The sequence below is a fragment of the Cryptotermes secundus genome, unplaced genomic scaffold (assembly GCF_002891405.2).
Source record: "Cryptotermes secundus unplaced genomic scaffold, Csec_1.0 scaffold176, whole genome shotgun sequence".
Classification (NCBI taxonomy): Eukaryota; Metazoa; Arthropoda; class Insecta; order Blattodea; family Kalotermitidae; genus Cryptotermes; species Cryptotermes secundus.
The window spans coordinates 606,681-619,691 of record NW_019731569.1 but is presented as its reverse complement, the minus strand read 5'-3'; the positions used below and the strand labels follow the sequence as shown (position 1 = coordinate 619,691).

General features: G+C 44.7%; 1 protein-coding gene across 2 annotated transcripts in view; it reads left to right on the top strand.

The window, feature by feature from the left end:
* The window catches only part of LOC111867066 (dual specificity protein phosphatase CDC14AB), a 107,506-nt gene that overhangs the window by 17,695 nt on the left and 76,800 nt on the right, over positions 1-13,011 (top strand). For both annotated transcript variants that reach the window (XM_023856548.2, XM_033752531.1), the window contains exon 3: positions 7,564-7,656. In XM_023856548.2, coding sequence (XP_023712316.1) covers positions 7,564-7,656 — 93 coding nt within the window. The remainder of the gene's footprint in view (positions 1-7,563; positions 7,657-13,011) is intronic.

The window sequence follows — 13,011 nt, the reverse complement described above, 5'->3', positions numbered from 1 at the left end:
GCCCCCCCCCCCCCCCCCCCCCCCCCAAGCTGGAGGACCACCCCTTGTAGGCTGTCCGCGACTGCTTATTCAATATATTCGCAGCTTCCCTCCATACCTGGAGGGCGTCTCCTCCATCCGCAACCTGAGGACGCGCCATGCCATGGTGACAAGGGACCCACCTAACATTGGACACAACATTAGCATCAGAATTTTAAAGTCAATTTGAAGTGTACTCAACACCACAGTAGTTCGGAAGAGATGCACGGGGCTTAACAATGTGAAATGGGCACATAAATAAACTGGGACCTGAATTAAATTGATATACATTGAAGTTGTTACAAATTTCTTGCGCCGTTTTGAGGACCTAGTACGTGCTAGTCGCGGTCTGTGCGATTGCGTGTTTGTATTATTTACGAGTTTCCCACGCTGTCCATGAGGTGGCACAGCGCTCGGTATTGTCGGGATTCGCCATTAGCCACGGTACACAGTGATCAGAAAATTTCTTCCCACATAATCTGTATTTTGTAATAAACATGCATTACTGTATGTAGTACTTTTTTCCGCTGGCTCTACAGTCCCCTTTGGTCCCTGGCCTCTGATTTCTCAGTTTCATGATCATTTTACAGTCTGTAGGACACCTTGGACGAGCGATCAGCTTGTCACAAGGCGTCTACCTAAACACAGGACAACACAAACATCCATGCCTTGTTTGGGATTCGAACCCACTACCCTAGCTTCCGAGCAAGCGAAAACAGTACATGCGGTCTAAGACCGCTCGGCTACCGTGACCGGCTTATGTAGTAAATAGTTTGAACTAATTCGTAGACAAATAGGGACCATGGGCTGAGCCATAGCTCAAGTGATTAGTCGCTGATTTCCCACCGCGGCGGCCCGGATTCGATCCCGGGTCTGGTCAAGTGGGATTTGTGGTGGACAAAGTGGCGCAGGGGTAGGTTTTCTCCGAGTACTTAGGTTTCCCCTGCCAATCTTCATTCCACCAATTGCTCCACAATCACCCTCACCTATCATCTGGGGCTGGTACAACAGGCCAGAAGTGGCCGCAGTACAAAGGACTTAGTCCCACCCCACTAGCAATAAAAAAAATAGTCGCTGGATTCCCACCGCGGCCCGGGTTTGGTCAAAGGGATTTGTGGTGGACAAAGTGGCGCTGGGGCAGGTTTTCACCGAGTACTTCGGTTTCCCCAATCTGCATGCCACCAAATTCTCCATCATCATAATCACCCGTGGCAGGTACAATAGACCGACGTGCCGAGTGGACCCAGCTGGACTCCACCCCCCACTATGCGAATTTAAAAAGAAAATAGTGACCATACACATCTCTGTTTTCTGTGGTGCAAACGCCACCAAATTGTAACACCTTATCCCGTGTAACATGTTCTTCTTGTCTGCCATGACTGTTTTCGTAACAGTGGCCCATGCTTTGAACTAAGTAGGNAATGAAAGACCTTAAACTTAGGATACTTGTGTTTGGTGATTGTACAGACTGTACAATCCAGCAAAGGGAATAACACTTGTAAGATTCAGAACTGTCAAGCATGACGTAATGTTTACTACCTGTGTACGAGTCTACTCACTTCCATAGTCAATGCAACATGACTTACCACTGGTAAAGCATGGCGTCTCAAAAATTAATGTAAGATACTGTGACGTGCCGCCTAGAAGCCGGAATATCGGAGTCAGAGCGAGCGTCCATTGCTAGACAACGGCTCAGTAGTCATGTTTCTGCTGCAATAAGAGCAGTAAATGCGTTGTCTGGGTGACAATTAAACAGGTTCACGCGATAACGCGTACATAGGCAGACCGTTACCAAGGAAATGAAAACCAGAACTAGTTCAGTTCCCGCGGTAACCAATACGCTAGCTATCGTGTAATGGAAACACGCGAAACAGAACCCCTGAACAAGGTGTCTTCTAGACTGTCTGACTGTCGAATAGAACAGACCGAGCGGACAGAAGAAACCAGCAGAACAGAGCAGACACAGAAGTCAGAAGAAGAAGGCAGAAGTGAACTAGGTGCTTTCGTGAAGCAGACATCGTCCAAGCAAGCAGACATTGAAGACCTAGTTTCGTGTCTCATAGTTGAATTAATTTGAGTGTTATAATTGCCTGTACTTCCGCCTGGTCGAATTTCTCCAATAAATCGCTTCATCTGATCCTGAACCCATTATTTACTTGTCACGTTACCAGGATAAATAAAATAAAACTCTCTGGCCTGTAGTCCGCAAGCGAACTATACCGACCGAGCGAACGCCGCTTGTCGGCGAAGTTAGAACCAACGTTGGCGGATAGAGGGTGTCGCGTGGTCAGCGCAACAGATCTCCACGGCCGTTAATCTCGGTTTTCTAGACCTGAGCCGCTGTTTCCTTGAAATAGCTCCTCAGTTATCATGACGAGGCTGAGTGGACCCCGTTCCAGACCCACTACTGGTAGCGCCGGGAATCGAACCCGGGACCTCTGGATCTGTAGCCAGGAACTCTGATCACTAGACCACAGAGTTGGTCTCGCGTTGCCGGGATACGTGACAATATTATTGAAACTTGTGAAGTGGAGAAGAAAGGTGGTGTATTTACAGTTCTTCTGCGCGAATAAGGATTTAAAACTGTAAAGTTGTCCCAGCGCTTAATTAAGCACCACACCATGAGGCCGTATATGGGAGAGCGGAGGTATAACTCCACCATTCTTGACCTCGGCGCTTGAAAGAAGAGAGTGGTCAGCTTTCCGGCCCGGCCGCTTTACCCCTATATAAAGTGCCCCCGATACCCACTCTGTAGGAGGCTGGATTTGCCCCATACCTGGTCTGGACGCTGCGGAGAAGAGAAAAATCTCTGGCCCCTGCCTGAGATCGAACCCTGATTGTCCAGCCCATAACCCGCCTTTAGACCAACTGAGCTATGCTGGCTCAACGTCTCCTAAGCAAAGAATTTTAAATTTAAATCGTAATATTGCGGTCATCAAAACATCCATCCAGCTGTCATCATTCGAACGCGTTCGAACGCTTAGCTAACACATTATAACGTGTGTAGGCCAGTAGTGAGTGGCCTGTATAGGAATGACACAATAAACTATGAAGAACTACAGTACAGGTTCTTCGGATGATACAAACGAAGTTCCTTTCGCCGGCATAAATGTAGGTTAACAGCCAGCAGGTCCAGAGAAAGAAAATAGTTTACTTACTTATGGAGCTGAGCCCTTCTTGAGCAGAAGCCGAATCTGCAGCTACTCAAGAATTTCCCAACATTTTATGGAACCCGAAGGTTCATTACATTGTTCACAAAAGCCCTTCACTGGTCCCTACCCTGAGCCAGATCAATCTACTCCATACCATCCTATCGTATCTCTCTAAGATCCATTTTAATATTGTCCATCCACCTACGCCTTGGTCTTCCCAGTGGTCTCTTTCCTTCTGGCTTTCGTACCAGTATGCATTCCTCTTCTTCACCCATTCGTGCTACATGGCCTGTCCACCTCATCCTCCCTGACTTGATCATTCTGATTATACTTGGAGAAGAATACAAGTTATGAAGCTCCTCATTGTGCAGTTTTCTCCAACCTGAAACAAAATGGTATCTGCTTTATTTGTGACGATGAAGGAACTTTATTTCTACCATCACTGGACCGAATTCTACCCTGGCCCGTGCTCGCTGAAGCATGGATGCAACCATATTCCGGCCAGATGAAGAATTAATAGTAGTGGTGGGAGTTGCAAGCAAGGCCCCCCACCCTGCTACCTACTCTGCACACGACCCTTCCAGCCACACGAACAAACCGAGAACGCCAAGGTTCAGGTGTCAATGCGTGGGAGTGGGGAAGACACGTGGAGGGGCGGTAGCAGTTGGGCAGGCGGGTAGGGGAAGAATATATGTTCATTTGTTCCGTGACACTCCACTGAAGGACGATCGAAGGTCGGAAGGGAACATAGCGGGCCACTACCGAAGAGGTGACATCATCAGTAGATTGTACAACGCGGCCCGATGGATAACACTCCTTCGTAATCTGGAAGTTCCGGGTTCCAGTCTCGGTCCACAGACCGGCTGTTCGATCAGGGGTTTTCACATTTTTTTTTAGTCCCTTCAGGCAAATACGGAGATAGGAGCTGAAATTAAGCCTCGATGACTCGCAACCTTTCAAGTTTTTCAGTAATCACCCTGTCATTTGATGTTGTATTGTCCGAACTACTGACAGCGTCATTAAATAAACAAGAAAGAAATAAAGAGCATGTTTCGTCTGGGTGGTAGCTGTTGCCTATGTATCTCAACATTTGTCTCACGGATCTCGCATTGTTTATTTTCGTAAATATTTATGCTAAATAACTGGAGTAATTGACTCGTCATCGCTAAATAATCAGCCGGTCATTGTTACCTTTGCGTAAATTATTGTGTGGTTTTATCAGGTTGCAGTAACTATATCAGCAGAGTGTTTCTTGAGAAGCTGATAGTTGCTCAGGTTGACAAAAAATGCCAAATATTTTATGGAACCCGAAGGTTCTTTGCAGATTTAACAAGAGCCGCCCCCCATTGTTCTCTGTTCCTAACCAGGATCTTTCATGATCAAACTTAATATTATTCACCATCATTTTAGTGTCTTCCAAGTGATCTCTATGTGTCCATTTCTCTTCTCTACTTACTTACTTACGGAGCTGAGCCCTTCTTGAGGAGCCGCCAAATCTGCAGCTACTCAAGAATTTCCCAGCATTTTATGGAACCCGAAGGTTCATCACCGTGTTCACAAGAGCCCTCCACTGGTCCCTATCATGAGCCAGATAAATCCAATCCATGCCATCCCATCCTATCTCTCTAAGATCCATTGTAATATTGTCCACCCATCTACGCCTTGGTCTTCCCAGTGGTCTCTTTCCTTCTGGTTGTCTTCTCTCCTGTGCATACTAAATGCACAGCCGATTAAATCCTCCTGGATAGGAGTCAAACTACGAAACTCTTCACTGTGTATTTTTCTACAGTTTCCTGTTACATCTCTCCCTCTCTCGTCCTGATATTCTCCTCCGAACCTTGTAGAGCAGTTCGCAAACAGGACGATAGGTACGTCTGTTCAAGTAGCTTTGTGACACTATGTCACTGCCCAGACTACCTCAATATGAATATTCACCGTCTGAAAAAAAAAACGTAAATATACGTGAACATTCGTCTAGGATGAAAGGTTGTATTGCTCCAGCTCATATCGCTATATAGAAGCCAAGGGCCGCGCCATAGGTCAAGCGGTTAGTCGCTGGCTTCCCACCGCGGCGGCCCGGGTTCGATCCCAGGTCTGGTCAAGTGGGATCTGTGGTGGACAAAGTGGCGTTGGGGCAGGTTTTCTCCGAGTACTTCGGTTTCCCCTGCCAATCTTCATTCCACCAATTGCTCCACAATCACCCTCACCTATCATCTGGGGCTGGTACAATAGGCCAGAAGTGGTCGCAGTACAAGGGACTTAGTCCCACCCTACTAGCAATAAAAACAATATATAGAAGCTAATAATCATGTTTGTGCCGTATTCTATACTGCTTTGATAACGTTTCAGATTTTATATTGATTTAATTACAGAGTCAGTGATGTTGAGGAAGTTTACAGAAAGTTAATGTTTTCACACCACGTCGCCAAGTTCTCATTTCATGGAATTTGCTTTGCGGTTTGTCTGTTTTCTTTCTGCTTTCTGTGAAATGAACCTTTTGTTCTTTCGGAATTTAGAACCTTAAGGGAATTCGAATTTATCGATTACTTTGTTCGAAGTCCTTCGTGAATTCTTGAACGTGGCATTAAATATTTATCGTACAAAGCGAGTACAGTTTTAGAATATGGCGGTAGCCTGCGTTCTTTTGTTACTGTGTATGAATATTTTTCAAATGGCCGTGGGGATCCGTTGCGCTGACCACGCGACACCCTCTATCCGCTATAGTGGGTACTAACTTCTCCGACAAGCAGCGGTCGCTCGATCGGTATAAATGAAACAGACACACTTGACGCAAATGCCAACAGGACTTGAATCAAGCTGACCGAGTCGGGGTCTTGCGTTTGGACGGTGTACCCTCTTTCGATTGGCAGCCCAAATGCTCTAGAAACAGGAAACACTTCCGGTCCTGTTCACATGATATGTCTATGTAGGTTGGTCGGTAGGTTGTTGAACGGTGCCGTGTCAGATATAAGGTTTTATTTTGTGCGTCGAAATAGGAAATCTGTCGTTTACCAATGCAACGCATTGGTAAACGACATACGATGCAACAGCATACGACGCCTGCAAAAACTGAGGAAAATAACGAAAGAACTGTCGGGTTAACCGCCGTCCCAGCAGAGTTTGTCCGGTGTGTAAGTTTTCATTCTGTACCATTTTGGATTCCAAAGATTCATCACCGCTTGTTTAAAAGTTCACGATTGTCTTTTATTCGGTAAGGTTCTTGCAACGGTTATTGGCATAAACATTTGTAGACAATAGGTGTTATTTATAGTGTTAATCTATCTTGTTTCTTGCCAAAACATTTTATTTGCCGCGCGTGCCCTATATATATATAGCAGTTGTTTGCCTGATAACATTCATAATGTTATATTATTTATGAAGTTTCTCACTGTTTAATTTCTTTTTCCTGACTCTACACACCTCTTGGGTCCTGGCTTCTGATTTTTAAGGTTTTTTATCATTTTACAGACGGTAGGACTCCTTGTACGAGTGATAAGCTCGTCGCAAGGCCTCTACCTAAACACAGAATAAACACATACACATACCAAATATACCTGCCTTGTGTGGGATTCGAACCCACGAACCCGGCTTCCGAGCGAGCGAAGGAAGACAGGCCTTAGACCGCTCAGCTACCGTGACCGGCTACTGCTGAATATTCATACTTTAGTATATCGCCAAGTATATTCTCTGGCAAATGTTTTCGGCTAAAATACTGCTGAAAGCCTGCTGGTAGAGGAAGAAAGGCATTATCAGTCTGTTTGGATCGCTTTATGTTTACTCTTACATTTGATTAAGCCTTTGCCAGTTCTGTTGTTATTTCAGCCGGATTCATTCGCAGTCCATTGGATGCCACTTCTAGAATAACAGCAAAATTTCGTCAGGAATCAGCTGATGTTTCGCAGTTGAGTTTATGTGACTGTATTGAGATTAAGCCCGAAACTTCTCGAACTTAAAGTATTAAAACCATCAACACTGAAACTCGCCTATAGGCCCCTTCATGAACTAGTTATTCAAATCTGTTCCACCACAATAGGAATATGTATTATGTCTATTTAATATTGAAATAGGCCGTGCTATAGCTCAAGCGGTTAGTCGCTGGCTTCCCACCACGGCGGCCCGGGTTCGATCCCGGGACTGGTCAAGTGGGATTTGTGGTGGACAAAGTGGCGCTGGGGCAGGTTTTCTCCGAGTACTTCGGTTTCCCTTGCCAATCTTCATTCCACCAATTGCTCCACAGTCACCCTCACCTATCATCTGGGTCAGGTACAATAGACCAGAAGTGGCCGCAGTACAAGGGACTTAGTCGCACCCCACTAGCAATAAAAAATTATGAAATTGACGATCCAACTTCATTACGGTCATCATAATAAAAATCATTTCTTTCTTATTTCAGTCATTCTCATTGGCAAAGAAGAAAATTGTACATTACACAACAATGGATCCCCAGAAGAGAGTGAATGCAGCATTTTTAATGGCGTCTTACGTGGTAAGTTCTCACTTGCACTTACTGTTCAGTGAGTCATTCCCACCTGATAATATGTAGGAGATAAGATAAGTGTTGTATCTTTGAATGAGTTACAGAACTGTGCGGTGTGGCGGGAGGGGGTGGGTTACAGCATTGTCGCATTGTCGGTATTTACAGACTGCAGGGTAGTGGTAAAGCGTTGGCAGCATATAGAATTTTAGAAGGTGGGGGATGGTGTTTCAACATCCAGTCGACTTACTTCTAATAGATTAAAATGTCACGCAGTACATCCGAGACAACCAGCGTGACTACTGAGCTAATATTCAGAAAAAAAAAAAATACACTTCTATAGAACAGGAAGGCAATGAGTTGTTATTGTGACATGTCTGCTGAAACACGGAATAGCAGAACAAGAGAAGACATCCGTTGCTTGCAGTAGCTGTATAAGGACGTTTCCGCGGAAAACTAATCACGTGACCGTCGCAAAAGATACGCAACAATAAAGAACTGTTGCAAGCGGTGTTCTCAATTGTGTCCGTGCGAGACTATATAAGGAGAGTCAATTGTAGGCAGTATGCAGGCGGTTTCGAATACCTCCACCGTAACCCTGCTACTCGTAGGAGGCAACGAAAAGGGAACAAATTGCCTGGGTCACACTGTTCCTGGGGGATATAAATACAGGGACCTGGCCCTCCAAGTTGGGGGAGTCTCGAGCCTGAGACAGTAAAATGTGGCCACGAGTCCCGCAGGACTGCGACCCGATATTGACTGCGCTGGCGAGGACCAGCAGGAAATTTAGACGACAAACCCATCCTCTCGTCAGAGAAGATGTTACATAAGGATTACAACCGCAAGTGTTCAGTTGGAAAATGAAATTAGTGGTCGTGAGTCTCAAGGGATTGATGCCATGACGAATTTATTGGCGGTAAACCGCCAGTCGTAAAGTAACTTTGACCTTGACCTACAGCGGACGACATGTTCCTTTCAGATAGACGAAACAGACGAGTTCGGAGGCGGTCATCGTGAACGAAGTGTAGGTCGGCAAGGAGGCGGCAGTTGCTATAGACGGCGAATTCGAATGCTGACTAAGCTCTCGGACTTGTTGGGCTTCACTGGTCTTCCTTATTCCTACAAGTACCATAAGGCAGGCTATGTCGTGTTCTTTAGGAAATGAGACAGAAAATACGGCGACATAGAGAAACTGTTTGAAATCTGGACGTTACTTGCGTGACAGTGGTTACAACTCACCCATCTCCACTACGCACTCGCCTCACACCACCTCACACTCCATCTGAATACTCCGAATTGTGACCTCTTTTTAAGCCCATAATCATTAGGTTTCTATGCTTGGAAGCACGCTTAAAATTAAGTGCCCAAATTTCTTCCAAAATTCATATTTCATGGACGTTTGGAAAATTTTCTTCTTCTACTTTTATCGTATAACTATAATTTTGCCTGTGGTTCTGTATGGGTGTAAAACTTGGTCTCTGACATTAAGGGAGGAACATAGACTCAGGGTGTTGAGGAGAGATGAAGTGACAGGAGGTTGGAGAAAACTGCATAATGAGGAGCTTCATAACTTGTACTCTTCTCCAAGTATAATTAGAATGATCGAGTCAAGGAGGATGAGGTGGGCATGGCATGTAGCACGAATGGGGGAGAAGAGGAATGCATATAGGAAATTGGTGGGAAATCCCGAAGGAAAGAGGCCAATAGGAAGGCCAAGGCGTAGGTGGGTGGACAATATTAAAATGGATCTTAGAGAGATAGGATGGGATGGATGAATTGAATTGATCTGGCACAGGATAGGGACCAGTGGAGGGCTCTTGTGATCACGATGATGAACCTTCGGGTTCCATAAGATGCTGGGAAATTCTTGAGTAGCTGCACAATTGGCGGCTTCTCAAGAAGGGCTCAGCTCGACGAGTAAGTAAGTAAGTGCGTACTCTTATCCCCTTTGCACATCCGTGAAATAAATTTGGGCACTTTAATTTTAATATTTGATTCAGCATCGTTAAATAATGACGTAAATAGGTTGAAAACTTTTAACGAGAAACCTATAACTTGGTATACACTTCATATAGACGATTAAGTTATATTCTACATAGATGGTTTTCCAGAGAACCAAACTTTGTCTGCGAATAGTTTTCATTCCTACAGGGAGTGGGTCCTAATGAGTAACGAATTATGATAACCTTGCACTGCGGTATGAAAAGGTTCACGTCTTCATTAAAACTGCAAAGCGATTTTAAGTGGGAGTAGGCAAAGGCACAAAGGTGTAAAATGTGTCAGACAGAAGAATGCCGTTAGAGAGCCTGCCGCCGTTACAACTTTATTGATTGGCCTTGTGTTGAAACTGTTTAGCGCAACTTCTCCGTTTGTCCGTGGTTCGAAACAGATATGCTTGACCTAATGAATGTATTTCAGTCGTATGAAGCAGGGATGTTATTGGTCGAAAGTGTGTTGTCACGAATTTTAGAGTGACTGTAGATTTTGTTTGGATTGGTAATTGGATTTATTGACCACTTACAGATCGTAACTACAAGTAACTGTAGCTCTGTCGTTAATTCACACACTCTGCAGTTCACTACAGCGCGTACTAAGTCTTCTTATAGCGGCCTCCGTAGTCTAGGGGTAACGTTCCCACCTCATGACTCAAGTTACGCGGGTTCAAACCCGGCGGAGGTCATGGAATTTTTAAGGGCGGAAAAATTCAGGGAACAAGTCCTCCGGCAGGGACTTTAAGCCGTGGGTCCCATGTCGTAGATTTACGGCACGTAAAAGATCCTCATGTCTCTAGGAGACCTCTGAGCAAAATTAGGCAAAAATTTTCCTGCCCAAGTAGTTTCCAATGCCTCCGGTAGATGGGGAAGTAGAGGACCGACCTCGCTGGCAGAAAGGGGAGATAACGGGCACCAATATCGGTAGGGTATGGCGACAGTAGAAATTAAAGGGGGACGTACAATAGACTGTCAGTCGCGGTGCATGGGGAAACCCACCCCCTCTATACTGAATAACTGAAGTCTTCTTATTCAATATTTTCACCAGTCGTTGAATGGTAACGGCTTCCAACAGCGGACGTTTCTGTTACTCTGGGTTCCCGAACTATCCCTGTGCCTCAGCTACCAGCCTCTAACAGCAACAGCTCACAAGGACTGAAATGCAGCAGGTCTCTAACTAACTAACTAACTTACTTACCAACCAGTTCGCTGCACTTTATCAAGCTAAACTGCAGTAACTCACTAACGGAACTGTCCAAGTCAGAGTCACGCCGCTACTGACGGTCAGTCAGTCAGTAAGTCTTGGTGTCGAGTGCCACGTAGGGCTCGTGACAAGCTATTTATTACCTGACAGTTACGGTCTTGTTTTTGTGGGGCCCCCTCTCAGACGAAAGGACGGGTCTGTATTTTGCATATGCTGCTGGCCTATGCCAGGGCAGTCTTTCTCGGGTCCGAGTCCCTTGATACTCGCGACTCTCAGATTTGAGACTTCCATTTTCGTCCCCTCCTACGACTCGCAGGGTCACGGTGGAGGTATTCGACCCAGCCTCCACACGGGTTTAACTGAAATGCACTCGGTCGGTCGCATGTTGTAGCCTTGGGGCGGACCACATATAAAACACCGCTTCCAACAGTATTACCATTGTCGCGGGCGGGGCATTGCCTAGCAACGGCCGTTGTCTCGTTTGTTCCGCGGTCATTGCCTAGTTTTCCCATAATTTCTCCATTGAATAAGGCTATATTAATATGTGACGATAAGTTTACTAATCATACTTCATTAAGGCACTCAGTCATGTTAAAATTGACGCACTAATCTGCCTTATTTCAGGAACAGAAATTTACTATTTCCATATTGATTTAGGTGAAAGAAAGAGAAAGTAACCGTGAGCTATTTTTGAAGACGACATCATTGCATTATTTATTATTATTCTTAGAAATTTGCTTTCATATTAACCTGGATTCCGTATTGAGGAATAAAGACGAGTTCGTTTCTCGTATATTACAGTTTATGTTCCCTGCATTGGCTATTTTGTCACTTAAAAGGCAGTTTATATTCATGGGTCAATAAATATTATCTTAAAATTGTGATATCGTACGGTGTCACGTCCGAAAATACCACAGTCTTTAAGAGTCACTTTTGTGAAATTCGTAAATGTTAACTGAATTCAGGGATGACGTAACAGTGTCACTTATGTGACCCTCCAAACGTTTCAGTAGTTTGTATAGCGTTATGTAACACGATATAATGAAATTCTACACGCCAGCCTTAATTTATGACTCCATGAACACGTACGAGCAGACGAACATGTTTAGTAAGCCCTCTTGACATGGGTGGTCTAGTGGTCAGAGGTCCGGGTTCGATTACCGGCGCTACCCGATTTTCTGAGAGGTAGTGGGTCTGGAACGGGGTCCACTCAGCCTCGTGAGGATAACTGAGGAACTCTTTCAAGGAAATAACGGCTCCGTTCTAGAAAACCGAAATTAACGGCCTTGGGGATTCGTTGCAACGACCACGCGACACCCTCTATTCGCGAAAGTTGACACTAACTTCGCTGACAAGCGACGGTCGCTCGGTCGGTATAGTTCGCTTGCGGACTACAGGCCACGGAGTTTGTTTTATCTGTTTATGTACTCAGAACGGTATATGTTCGCGTGCATGTATGAATGAGGGCGTGTATATGTATTCATGATGTATTTCTCTAAATAACTGTTATTAAACTGGGCTTCCATCCCTAACCTATTAGCACTCTAAATGGTTGCCGTGTGCATAACTTCGCTCGTTTAAACTGTGTGTGTGTTCGTGAAGATTTTGGATTTATCCTCTTGCAAACGAGATGAACAGCCCAGATTCTTGTAGTTCTGTTACGGTGTACAAAAAATTATGGTCGTTTTATGTTGGTAAGAAACCCTTACAGCCTTCCTTAGAACGTCCTCGTAAAATATACAGAAGAGAAACTCTTGCATTTTCATGTTCAACAACTCCTTGGCTTTAGTCCACAAGCAAAGTATACTCGTACTATTGTAGTGTTGAGTAGTTTAATAGATGTGCCGTTGCAGTAATGACCATTCATACACTTCGTTTGTGTAATCATATTCCTGTGCTTAATGTTATTCCTCATAGCGATAACTATTTGTAGAAATGTTTTCATTCACTCTTAAGCATTACACAAGTACTATTTATATTATACCATGTGAAGCTTTGAGGTTTGAAAGACTGCCGATTCACATTTTCATAATATATTCAAGTGCCTTGAGGCATATATACCTGTAGTTGTTATTACCGTTAGTGAACCGGAGTGACCCCCTTTGTCCGTTATAAATCGTACTGCTCCTTGAAACAGGCTTCGAATAGGATTAATACAATATCCGATTCTTT